General features: G+C 38.0%; 1 protein-coding gene across 3 annotated transcripts in view; it reads right to left on the bottom strand.

Annotated features, from left to right (window-relative positions):
- Nucleotides 1-12,199, bottom strand: part of LOC134284920 (uncharacterized) — a 269,878-nt gene that overhangs the window by 150,557 nt on the left and 107,122 nt on the right. For all 3 annotated transcript variants that reach the window (XM_062844485.1, XM_062844486.1, XM_062844484.1), the window contains one exon: nucleotides 9,720-10,256. In XM_062844485.1, coding sequence (XP_062700469.1) covers nucleotides 9,720-9,791 — 72 coding nt within the window. In that variant the 5' untranslated portion in view covers nucleotides 9,792-10,256. The remainder of the gene's footprint in view (nucleotides 1-9,719; nucleotides 10,257-12,199) is intronic.

The raw sequence follows: 12,199 nt of genomic DNA on the forward strand, positions 1-12,199 counted from the left end.
ACCATCGCAGAAGCTTCTCTGCATCTTGAGCTGTCATAGTTTTTGTTGAAAAAAAAAACAACAACAAACGAGAATGGAACATTTTTCAGCTAGGTTTCAAAACGAGTTTATTGCTACTCTTAATGTGGTTTGCAAAACCTCTCCGAGAGTGGTCCACTTAGCCGGAAGATGCTCTTAAAGAGGTTATCAAGAGGTTTTGATGTATAAATCAGTTTTATTGCAAGTTTTATAAAATTGGTTATGAAGATCTCTTATAGATCCGAACAAAACCTAAAATGTTACTTGGGAGATCTACCATGCTCTTACCATGCAATATGGATATATTTGGTATAGTCCAAAAATGGTGACCAGAACATCCAAGATGGCGGACTTAAATAAGAAATGGCGGCTCAAATTCAAGATAGCAGCTTTTTTAAAAAAGAGTTTAATCGTATGAAAGTGCGGTAATCATCAACATTCAAGTGACATGTTGTTAAGGACAGACTTGTTGAAATCCCAAAATGGCCGCCACAATGTGCCGACTTTGTTACCTACTCACGATTTCGAGGACAGAAATCTCTTCGTAAACAAAACCAGCGCAGCTGATCTTCTTATTTTAGGTTTCTTACAAGTGAACAAGAACAGAATAATAAAATGCACTGTTGTGTGAAGCTTGCTTCTTGAGATTTGCTCATTTGAAGTTCTGATGTGCTGTTGAAGCGGGTTTTTAAGCTGTTTGTCCTTAAAATGGGGTTTCAATGGCACGAGAAATGCGCCATCATCGCTAGGTGGATTAATTAGGGTTTTTATTTTAAGAAAGTTGTTCAAATGGCATAGCTTTATTATGCCAATTCATTGATTCTTCAATTTATACAACAGAATGAAAGCATGACCTTCCAATATCGACTTAATCACTACCCTCGAAACCACACAATAAATCAACTCCTCTCGTTTGCAGTCCAGTAGGTCAACAATATGAGCACTCACTTGACCGATCGCAAAACGATTGCGTTTCCTAAAATCCCAGCGCCCATCATTACCCATCGGCCGGACGGAGGTACACCAAATTGCTTATACTTGAGCTTGAGGCGTCAAAGATCACGCATCAATCGCGCGGCGAGTGCCAGAGATGATGCCACCGCCGTCTCGACTCTTTAACTGATTGACGGTCAACTGTTCACGACCGACGTCCATAACCATATATAACCCGACGCAATCCGCCGACTAAGGGCAATAAAAAGAATGTTTGAGTTAAGGGGGGTTGCCCGACTGGGATGGCATAACAAAACTATAATTGATATCTCTATGAACATTTTTTGGAATTTAGGCAAAGGTTAGTCGAATAACACGCAATTATTGCAGCTGCTTGTATCGATGCTGCAGTCTTGGAGATGCATAACCACTGTTTTAGCTTTATCCCAACGTTTCGACTCTTCTTTGAACCTTTTTCAAGAGTAAAATTAAGATTTACTCTCAAACAGAATTCAAAGCAGATACGAGACGTCGCGACAAGTACAAAATAGTCGTTTTGATTTTTCAAGACTATAGAGCCGATGTTAGAATTGTGTTGTCACTGAATGATTTCTGTCACAATTTTCAACACTTTAAATCAAAACATATTTTTTCTACAAGAAAACATCTTTCAAATTTCAACACCGTTTCAGTTTCAATTCCATTATCCCATTCTGATCGGGTATGTCACGTTAAGTTACACTGACACCGACCGGGAGAGGAAGGGAGTGCGGGTCGTTTCAGACCCAAGGAAGGTCATCCCTGATTCACCGAAAAAAATCAACAAATCTCGAAACATAAAATTCAACGGTGACGAAAAAACCCCACAAAGCATGTCTGTCTAGTCTGGTGGTCCCTCGGTCGAAGTTTAAGAACAGCAGCGATTGGTGAGGAAGGTGAACCATGCTACCCTAAATGGAAATAACACACTTGGGTCGATCGCTCGCGCTGTGTTGAGAAGCAGATAAATGTTGAAGGAGGAATCGATCGTTGGATCGATCGATACCGACAACAATCTGTGACAATGACCAAGATGAAAGGGACACAGGAGGACAACGGGACGGAATCATTAAACATTCTTATGGCATTTCGTACTTTGTTGTATAACTTCCGCAAAGATTGGTGTCATGGGAATGTAAGTGCATGTAATGTGTGTACTGTACATTAATCGAATGAGATCATCAAGGACAGGATGCGATTGCAAACCATGAAGTAACGGATGACAGTCACACGAAATCTTATTGGTGTCCCTCGAATACCAAATCTGTTGAACAGAGACATATGCTGCAAAAGATTGTTGATTGCAGAGTGAAATCAGGTGTAGGTCATTCTGTTACAGTGAATTCGATGTAACAACTGTTTAATGTATACGTAACCCGAGCAAAGTCTGATAGCAAATTGAAAACTAATTTTGATATTGTGATATTGCAAATTTTGATAACTCAGGTTGTTGTCCTTTTGGTCGTTTTAACGGTCAAAACATCAAAAACCAGAGCAGAATAATGTTCCTGTGACAGCAAATTGAAAACAATTCCTGCTATCGATGGTAGCAAATTGATAACTGTTTTTGTTATCCGCGCAAGAAAAACGAAAAATCTTTAAAAATGTAAAATTATTCGGTTGATATCAAATCATAAATGCTATAGTACTAAAAGATTTAAAACTATTCTAACCCTAAAAGTTTACAATAATTCAAAATAACAGCAAGATGCTCCTGCGGAACCTGTTTCAGGTGTTACGGAGCGGCCATATCAGTTGCTACATACTTCAGTCATTTTTTTCTGCCCCATTCTTCTGAAACCAGAAGTGTCCGCAATGAGGCCCCCGCGGAACCTGTCAAATCTGATTATCGTAGTTGTGTTTTATTGTTCGCAATGAAAATTGAACTACAAATCAATGGTTCAAACCCAATAATACACGAAATAATCATTTTTAGTCATTTCGGCACCCTCCCTGATCCCAGTACAATCCGGAATATCTCCGAAATGGTTCCGGATATTGCATGGCCACTTGACTGTAACAAACTTGCACCAATTTATGATCGACTTCAAAGAAAATGGATGAAATTTGACGAAATTGCAGCATTTTGAAAATGAGATGTTGTGGGTCGGGTACGGGAAGGTTAATGCTATGGATCGCCAATCTGGAGACGGCAGGTTCGATTCCCGTTCCTTTCTCGACTTCCTGTTCATGAATTTGGTTAGTACGGTGTTTGGTAAAGTTAGGCTTGACCCAGACAGGCACGCTGAACATGTTCTACGCCATCGTAGTGCGGAGAAACCTATCATCCTAGGAGGGTTAAATTTGCACCCATGTTTCTGGCAGACTTCCGACTTATTATTCGGACAATTAAACAACAAGTACCTAGCTGTATTGTATATAATATTATGGTATAAATTATTGTTATTTTGTCTCTGATTACCACCTAATGAAGGGTATATCGAGGTGTGAGTGTGTACAAAAAACTCACATCCCTTTTTGGTAGTAAACCTCAACCGATTTTTATGACCGAAAATGGTTCGGATCGGTCCAGCCGTTCCGGAGTTATCGCCATTTAGGTGTTCGGGACCGGTACCCCACGAAGGAGCCAGATATGGAAATGCTACAAACCCATGCATGCGACACATCAAACCGCGGCATTTTCGATAACCTGATGAACGGTAAGCAAGAAAATACTCTCAGTCTATATCTGAACCGGTAGTGTTCCGGAACCGGCTCCAGGTGTCCCGCCGGAAGTGGCCAAATATAAATGAGAACCGAACCCATTCATGCAACACCTCAAGTTGCGGCTTTTTCGGTAACCTAATGAACGGTAAGCAGGAAAATAGTCTCAGACCATATCTGAACCGGTAGTGTTTTGGAACCGGTTTCGGGTGTCCCGCCGGAAGTGGCCAAATATAAAAGTGAACCAAACCCATTCATGCGACACATCAAATAGCGGCTTTTTCTATAACCTAATCAATGGTAAGCATGAAAATAATCTCAGACCATATCTAAACTGATAGTGTTCCGAAATCGGGTCCGGGTGTCCCACCGGAAGTAACCAATTGTGAAAGTGAACTACACCCCAGCATGCGACACATTAAATTGTGGTTTATCGAACCTGATGAACGATAGACAGAAAAAGAATCTCAGACAATATCTGGACCTTTGATGTTCTGGAACTGATTCCGAATGTCATTCCGGAAGTGGCCAACTATAAAAGTGAACCAAACCCATGTATCCGACATCAAATCGCGGCTTTTTCGATAACCTGATGAACGATTAGCAAGAAAATTGTATCAGACCTCATTTGAAACTACCGGTAGATTTCCGGAACCAGTTCTGGGTGTCCTGACGGAAGTGGGAAAATGACATCTGAACCAAACCTATGCATACGACAGTAATCAAGGCTTTTTGATAACCTGATGAGCAGTTATCAAGAAAATAGGCTCCGACCTGTGTTCTGGAAGTGGTCGAATATAAAAGTACACCATCTATAAATGTCAACCTATGCATGCGACGCATACAGTTGGGTCTTGTTAGGTAACCTGCTGAACAATTAACAAGATCTTAATCTCAGACCATATTTGAGACAACCGGTAGTGTCATGGAACCGATTGCGGGTGTCCCATCAATAGTGGCCTGATAACCTAATGAACATTGAACGGTTAGCAAAAGAAAATTGTCTCAGACCACATTTAAGACAATCGATAGTGTTCCAGAATTGGTTCTGCTCAAAAATAATTTTTCTCATAAGGGGGTCAAATTTTAAATGAATTAAATGTGATGTGAATGTCAAATTTTAAATGAATCGTGTGACCAAGGAAAAGAAAAGATAGCCTAAAGTGTGCAGAATAAGCTTTTTTGAAACCCGCAAAAAGATCTGTGATTGTGAATAAAGTTATATCCTTGCATGTAATTAATGTCTTGATATTAATCGCTCTCCAGTGATAGTGAAGGTGGTCAAGCAGTCAGTGATATATTTCAGCTTTTTCTTGTCGTTGAGCATAACGTCGGAAAATGTGTCATCAATAAGTTTCCGAATTTGATAATGGCTTTGCTAATATTAAGGGTATTCACTAAACGGTTTAAATTGCTGCGTTAGCCATGGTTTTCTGCTTATTTGAAATGTTTCATGATTTTGCGAATGAAATAATCAAAGATTGCCTTGGTGATCGCGACGTTTAATCAGTTTAATCAGTTTACGCTGTTAAGTGAATCCCCCTATTGTTACTTTTCTAAATAAAGTATTCTAGGATTCAGGAACACTTAGGCTAACAGAAAGATCATGAGTACCTTTACAACGAGAAAGGCACTATCACCACTAGATGGATTTATCTGGGGTTATTCAGTGTTTTTGCTTTTCTGCTCAAGAAATCCAGCAGCGTTTGGATGCTCCTGGATTTTCCCTGCAATGTTTAACTTGTAGCTATAGATACAGTGTATCAAACAATTGTCCGTACAGTAATTTTTTCTTGAAAATAATTTTTCATTTAAATGTTTATAACTTTTTTATACGTCAATCAAAAACGCTGAAATTTTGACCAATTATAACCCATATACTAAAGTTCCATTGGTAAAATTTTGAGCGAGATCGAATAAGTTTTCTGAAAGTTATAGAACTTTCAGTAAAACTTATAAGATTTTTGAACACATTTTCAAAACATTATATCTCAATATGTACTTGATGAAACTTTTTCATTTTTTTGTGTTACAGCTTATACCTAATGCTTTCATATGCAGCTTCGTTTGAGGTTTTATATTCACTACAAAAAATATGAAAAATCTGTACATGTTCAGAGTGACATTTGGAAATTTATCATATTGTGATCAATAAACGTGTCAAGTGTTTTCAACTTTTTTAAACTCTCTTAATGTAATATTTTTATACAGGACCTACTGAACTACATATGAAGAGTAGGTCCTATGGATTTTTCGTTCAGTCAATGCACTTTTATTGGTGGAAAACGTTTGGCAGATTATATGTGCAAAATATAGTAAATTTTTAAACATCGTCAGCTACATAAGCACATTTTTCATATTTTTTGTAGTGAATATAAAACCTCAAACATAGTTGCATGTGAAAGCCTTAGGTATAAGATGTAACACATAAAAAATTGAAAAAATTTCATCGAGTACATGTTGAGATATAATACTTTAAAAATGTGTTCAAAAATCTTATAAGTTTTACTAAAAGTTCAATAACTTTCAGAAAACTTATTCGATCTCGCTCAAAATTTTAACAATGGAGCTTTAATATTTGGGCCATGATTGGTAAAAATTTCAGCGTTTTTGATTGACGCATAAAAAAGCTTTGAACATTTCAATGAAAAATTATTTTGACAAAAAAATTGCTGTACGGACAATTGTTTGATACACTGTATGCCTCCTAAAACTTCGCAAGAAACTTGTAGGGATGTCTGAGGGTGTAAACAAATTTAAGCATACGCAATGCCAGAACTTGTTTGAAAATCGTTAAGTTGAAACGCAAAATTGTGAGAAAAAGAAATCAAATAATTAATTTTGGTAAATTTTTTACACCTTGACCTCCATTAAGGTAACGTTACCTCAATGGAGTTTGATCATGTTCAAAGCAGTTGAAGTACTAAAGATTCGGGATGAACTTGGTTTACAAATAAAGGCAGGGTTAAGAGTTAAGGGGCGTTTTCGGCGTGATTAAGGGTTACAAGTTGAAGAGTTTCCGAAAACTCCCTGGAGTTTAGGCCATTTGATCTACTAGCGTAATCTATTGGAGCATTATGAATAAACTTCACGCTTGCACAGACAGCCCTACGCAAAAGTGGGCTGTCAAGTGGTGAGTTCATTATCTGTTTGAGGACCTTCAAGAACGCCCTTGAGTATAGGTCATCAGATCTTTAGGATTCAGGTGCATACTCACAATGATTCGTGAGGGGCTCCCTTGAATTGAGATCATCGAATTCGCGAGACTAGTTGTATCTATTAGGATTATGAATAAGGTTCATGCTCACACAGCCTCTGACATCTATGTTCTGTCAAGTCTTAAGTTCTATGATTGTATCCGAGAATCCGAGAACTCCCTGGAGTTTAGGCCATCTGATCTAAAAGTGCAACCAGTGATCTATTGGAGCATTATGAATGAAATTTATGCTTACACAGTCTCATGCAACTATGTGTTGTCAAGTGGTAAGTTCAGTGTCAGTTTGAGCATCTCCGAGAACTTCGGAGGGTCATCGGATCTACCAACGTAATTTGTTATATCTACGAGCTTATGACTAAGATTATTACTCACATCCTCAGATAACTATAACCTATCCAGATTTTAGTTCAATTATTATTCAAGGAACGTGAAGAACTCCAAGAGCCAGTTTTGGCTCAAGAACGCACTAGCAAAATGTTCACGGCGCACCAGGGCACAATTTGGGAAGCACTGGCATTACTTATTGCGCCTGAATAATCAAGAACATAAGTAGAACTAAGCCTGTATTGAGGCTGAAGAAGCTATGTGGACTCTACTAAAACATTGCTAGTGTCAGCTGTCAAAAATATTTGATTAAGGGTTAAAAAACAGATGATCAATTCTACATTTTGGTGTATGTTTTAAAGCTGGCTGCACAGATGGACAATATTTCATCTAACTAGATATTCAGCCATCTATGTATTGTGGATTAAAGATGTTGAACAAGCAATACTTCAGACTAATATTCAGCTGTCATTGTATTCAGCCGCTGGCACCATTAAACAGCCAATGTCCAGCTAATACTCTTACTGTTCAGCATTCATTGTTGTGCAGTTCTGATTGCCCCTCACGGGGGAAATGCCGTGCTCGGTGCCGCACGTCTGATGCGCCTGATGGTCGACCGATGAAAGAGGACGAGTCATGGCCAACCATGCGCTGGTCGGCCTCGCACTGACAGTTGGGTGTTAGGCGTTACTTAGAAGGTATTGCGCACTGTCCGTTTGCAGATTGAGGCATGGTACTCTGCACGTGCCTCACACACCACACAATTGTTACTTGGGCTGACCCCAAACTCTTAATCGAGATTGTATTGGAAAAAGTTTCAGCTGAAATCGGTATAGGAATCTTCATAGTGATCACTTCATTACTTCATTAGTTCTATGATTTTTATTACCCTATAGGATGTTAACTATAGATTTCCAGATTTCAAACGAAGCTATTGTTTGGATTCATCCAGAATTACCGCAGCAATATTCTTAGCTAGTCTTACAAAAATTCTCAAAATGTAAATCCCCTCAAATTCTTTCACAGATGTGTTCAGAGATCTACCAAAGATTTCTTCCAGGTATTGCATAATTAGTTCTCCCAGCATTGTTTTAATAAATTATCCAGATTATTTGTATGATTTTTAACCAGTGAGTTTTCTTTTCGTAAATTGGTCCATGGATTTTTCGAGCTGTTTTTTAGAATGCAAATGTTATTGTCGTTTTCAGTTATTCTTCCGATAAGTATAGTATTAGTATTAAAAACATATATCCTAATAAATTTATAGAGAAAAATGCAAAAAAATATAACAAATAATAGAGTAAAAAATCGCTTTCAGTTTCAATCGATACAACTGTTCTGTAATTTACAAAAATAAAAAGGATATCAATGTCGGTTTGATCAATCTTAGCGCAACTTGTCATGCTGATTGGTAGGTCGTGTGTACAAATTTTAAGGCCCATATAGCAACAGCTGTAAAGGCATGGGTATTCAGCATGATCATACTGAGGGGGACGGGTTCGATTCCCGGTCGGGTCAAGTGCTTTTCGTAATGGAAATCGCCTTGACATTCTTGGTCATAGAGTACTTCGTGCCTGCCACGCGATACACACATGCAAAATTTTGATTGGCAGCGGAAGCTCTCAGTTAATAACTGTGGAGGTGCTCATAGAATGGTGAGAATCAGGCTTTGTCAACGTTGTTTCAACGTTGCATTTTTTAATCAAATAGACTAGAAGGGGTTATTAGAATCATCATAAAATTACAATAAAAGGTATTAGGTTTTAAGACGGTTGTCAAAACCTCTACAAGACTAATTGGCTATCAAAATGTAATTTGGGTTCAGCGGGGTTTCAGAGACGTTTTAAAGCATTTAAAAAGGTAGTGACTAACTGAGTGTTGACACTAAATGAATCAAACATCACAATCAAGCATCACATGACATAACTCATAACTGTCACGCCTTTTCCAGGAAGTGAGACAAGAAAGCTGTGAATATTAACAGCCACAGTCAATCCGTGAAAAGGTCATAAATAAATCACAGTAAAACGCGGTAGCCTCGGTAAATGGCTTAATTAAGTTGCAACATTTGCTGCGCACCAATGCTACACTTTCAACGATCTTTTTTTCCGCAGACTCCATTGGTGTTCGCCTGTTGTCGATTAGTGTTTTGCGCTCAGTCGTCGTCCCAATAAAAACGCAACATTCCAGCCCACTCATTATCTCCGTTCGTTTATCGATTTGCCTAGTTGACCCGAACAAAAAATATCATAGGAATGCAACACACAAGAATAATACAACAACCATAATATGTATAACAAAGGTAAATACAAAACTCACTCAAAAATGGAATATTGTAAAACACTAGCAAATAATTTTATACGATCAGAACTACGCAGTCAAACGTATAAGCAATGTGAACTATAGAAAAATAGTTAAATTTAAGGTTGTACCTAGTTAAACATTCTTGGTATAATTCTCAAACAGCCATGAGAATTATAACTTATTTCTGTACTGCATTGACGTTTTATTAGGGCAGACTTACCATTTTCCGCAGAAGATCCTCATCTCTGATGGCGGTGATGTCGACGCTCGCCGACGCAATTTGCGAAGCCATTTCTGTCTGCTACTTTTTGCTTCGTGTTATTCCAATTCCAGAAGCTGCACAAACAAAAGTCCTCGCTTTGATTACACTCCGAAACGGTGAAGTTCACCGCTTACTGCGATACGCACACGCGCGGCACGTTCCAGTCAGTCGCGCTAACTCGACTCGAAACAGCAGAGGTCTTATTCTCACTCTCAAAGTCGTTCGAAACCAGGGGGAATTTCGAATGAGGAGCAGAAAAAATAACTGAAACGCGGTTCAAAACAAATATTGGCATGCGCTTGTAGAGTCACACTTATCGTATCGTTCGGACAAACGGGCAGCGCGTTGTCACTTGACTTTAAACTGTTCGACAACCACGCACGCGTGCCTGCCGGTAAAGGCGCGCCGGTCTTGTTTGGAGATTCTTGGAGTTGTGAAGGAGATGAAGAGCACTCTACTACATCTGGCAGTTCCGAAACAGGAAAATGTGTGAATCTGTAAGTAAACAGAGCGGAGAAAAAAAAAAGAGTGGTTATCAACTTTTTTGTTTTGCGTGTGTCATGTTAATGGAATTGCAGCTGCATGGTAATTAGCGGTCAGCCGACGGCAGTAATGGTGATTGAGATATGGCTAATTGACATCTCTTAAGGGTTTTGGTGCTGTTGATTGAACAAGAGACCAAATTGAGGCGAAGGTCAGTGCGTTGAACGGAAAAGGATGTCATTGCTGTTATGGAACGGATGGTTTCTTTACAGAGAAAATATTGAAAAATCAAACATATTTGAGGTGAACGCAAACGTATTATGAGTTTGTTCTGTGCACACATACAGTATCGGACAATAAAAATGCACCAAAGCCGTTTTTCCATACAAAATAGTCAACTTCAGATTGCCATATCTCGATTATTTCTCAACCGATTGTTTTAATTTTTCTGTGACGAACTACAAAACATTTCAATTATCAAAAACTATTGAAAAAGTTCGGTGGTAACTATTGATACAAAAGTTACAGATAGGTTGAATTTTGATAATAAAAATGCACCAAGACAAAACGTTGTATAGCAAAAAATACTGAAGTCATATCAAGTTCGTCTCTTCAGCAAATGTATTCGTCATCACACTAGAAACATATTTGCCGAAGACACCAAAATAATGTGACGTAATCATTTTTTGCTATGGAACTTTTTGACTTGGTGCATTTTTATTGTCAAAATTCAACCTATCTGTAACTTTTGGATCAATAGTTATCACTGAACTTTTTCTATAGTTTTTGGGAATTCAAATGTTTTGTAGTCCGTCACAGAAAAATGAAAATAATCGTTTGAGAAATAACTGAGATATGGCAATCTAAAGTTGACTATTTTGTATGGGAAAACGGCTTTGGTGCATTTTTATTGTCCGATACTGTATATAATACCAGTGATATTACATTGAAATAACCATTAATTTATTTATTTTTTGTTCCATCGGAAAAATTCACTCACTGTTGTGACGAGTTTTTGTGAAACTGGCAACAGTGATCGATAGAGGGAATCAGTTGAGTGAAGAGTTTAGAGTGAAAAGATCGAGAGGACGTTTCCTTAGGAGAGCGTGAATCAGGCACCAAACTGTAAATATTTTATTATTTGTAAATATGTTTAATCTAAATAAAGCGAAATTCAGCATTGAAGCTGCTATGAAGAATAAAGCTGCTCTCAATATTTGTGTGTACGCGCTAAAGGCAGAACGTCCGAACACTCACTATCCTAGTGGTGTTTACGGATCGGGTACCGCGGTGCGATTGGAGTACATTCTGCGAACCATTGCTAAAATATTGCGTATCCGGTTTGAATCAAGACACACATTAATGAAAAATTGCCATTTCCTTAGTCCACAAGTGTTGCAACTTTTTTACGACAAGTGCGCTGTGTTGCTGATGACACGGAAATAGATGCGCACTTCTTCCGAAATGATTCAGAAAGCATCGCGAGTTGGGTCGCGTTGCGATTCAGTTGTGCGACTTCCAGTTTGGTGATGAAGCGACAATATGCATTTATAACATTATACATATTTACACAAACAAACATACAACATGTGAGAAAAAATAATAACATCCATTTTTTTCGAATTTGAGTTGAATACATAACAAAAAAATCCTCAGATATCAAGCTTTCGGAAACATATTAAGATAATTTTTATGTTGTTAGAAAAATTGGATTAATTATGAAGCTCGCATTTTGTATGAATTAATACAAATAAAATAAGTGCATAGTGAAAAACCACTGCAAAAAGTCTGGTACACTGAAAATTACATCTACATTTAAGTAGAATCTATTTAGGTAAAATCTATTTAGATAACGTTACCTAAATAAAATTTGATTGTATTCAGCACAGTTGGAGTACTTAAGATTACGGATAAGGTTGGTCTACTGGAAAAAAAATAAGCGAGTGAATTTAAGA

The sequence above is a fragment of the Aedes albopictus genome, chromosome 1 (assembly GCF_035046485.1).
Source record: "Aedes albopictus strain Foshan chromosome 1, AalbF5, whole genome shotgun sequence".
In the NCBI taxonomy this organism is placed as follows: Eukaryota; Metazoa; Arthropoda; class Insecta; order Diptera; family Culicidae; genus Aedes; species Aedes albopictus.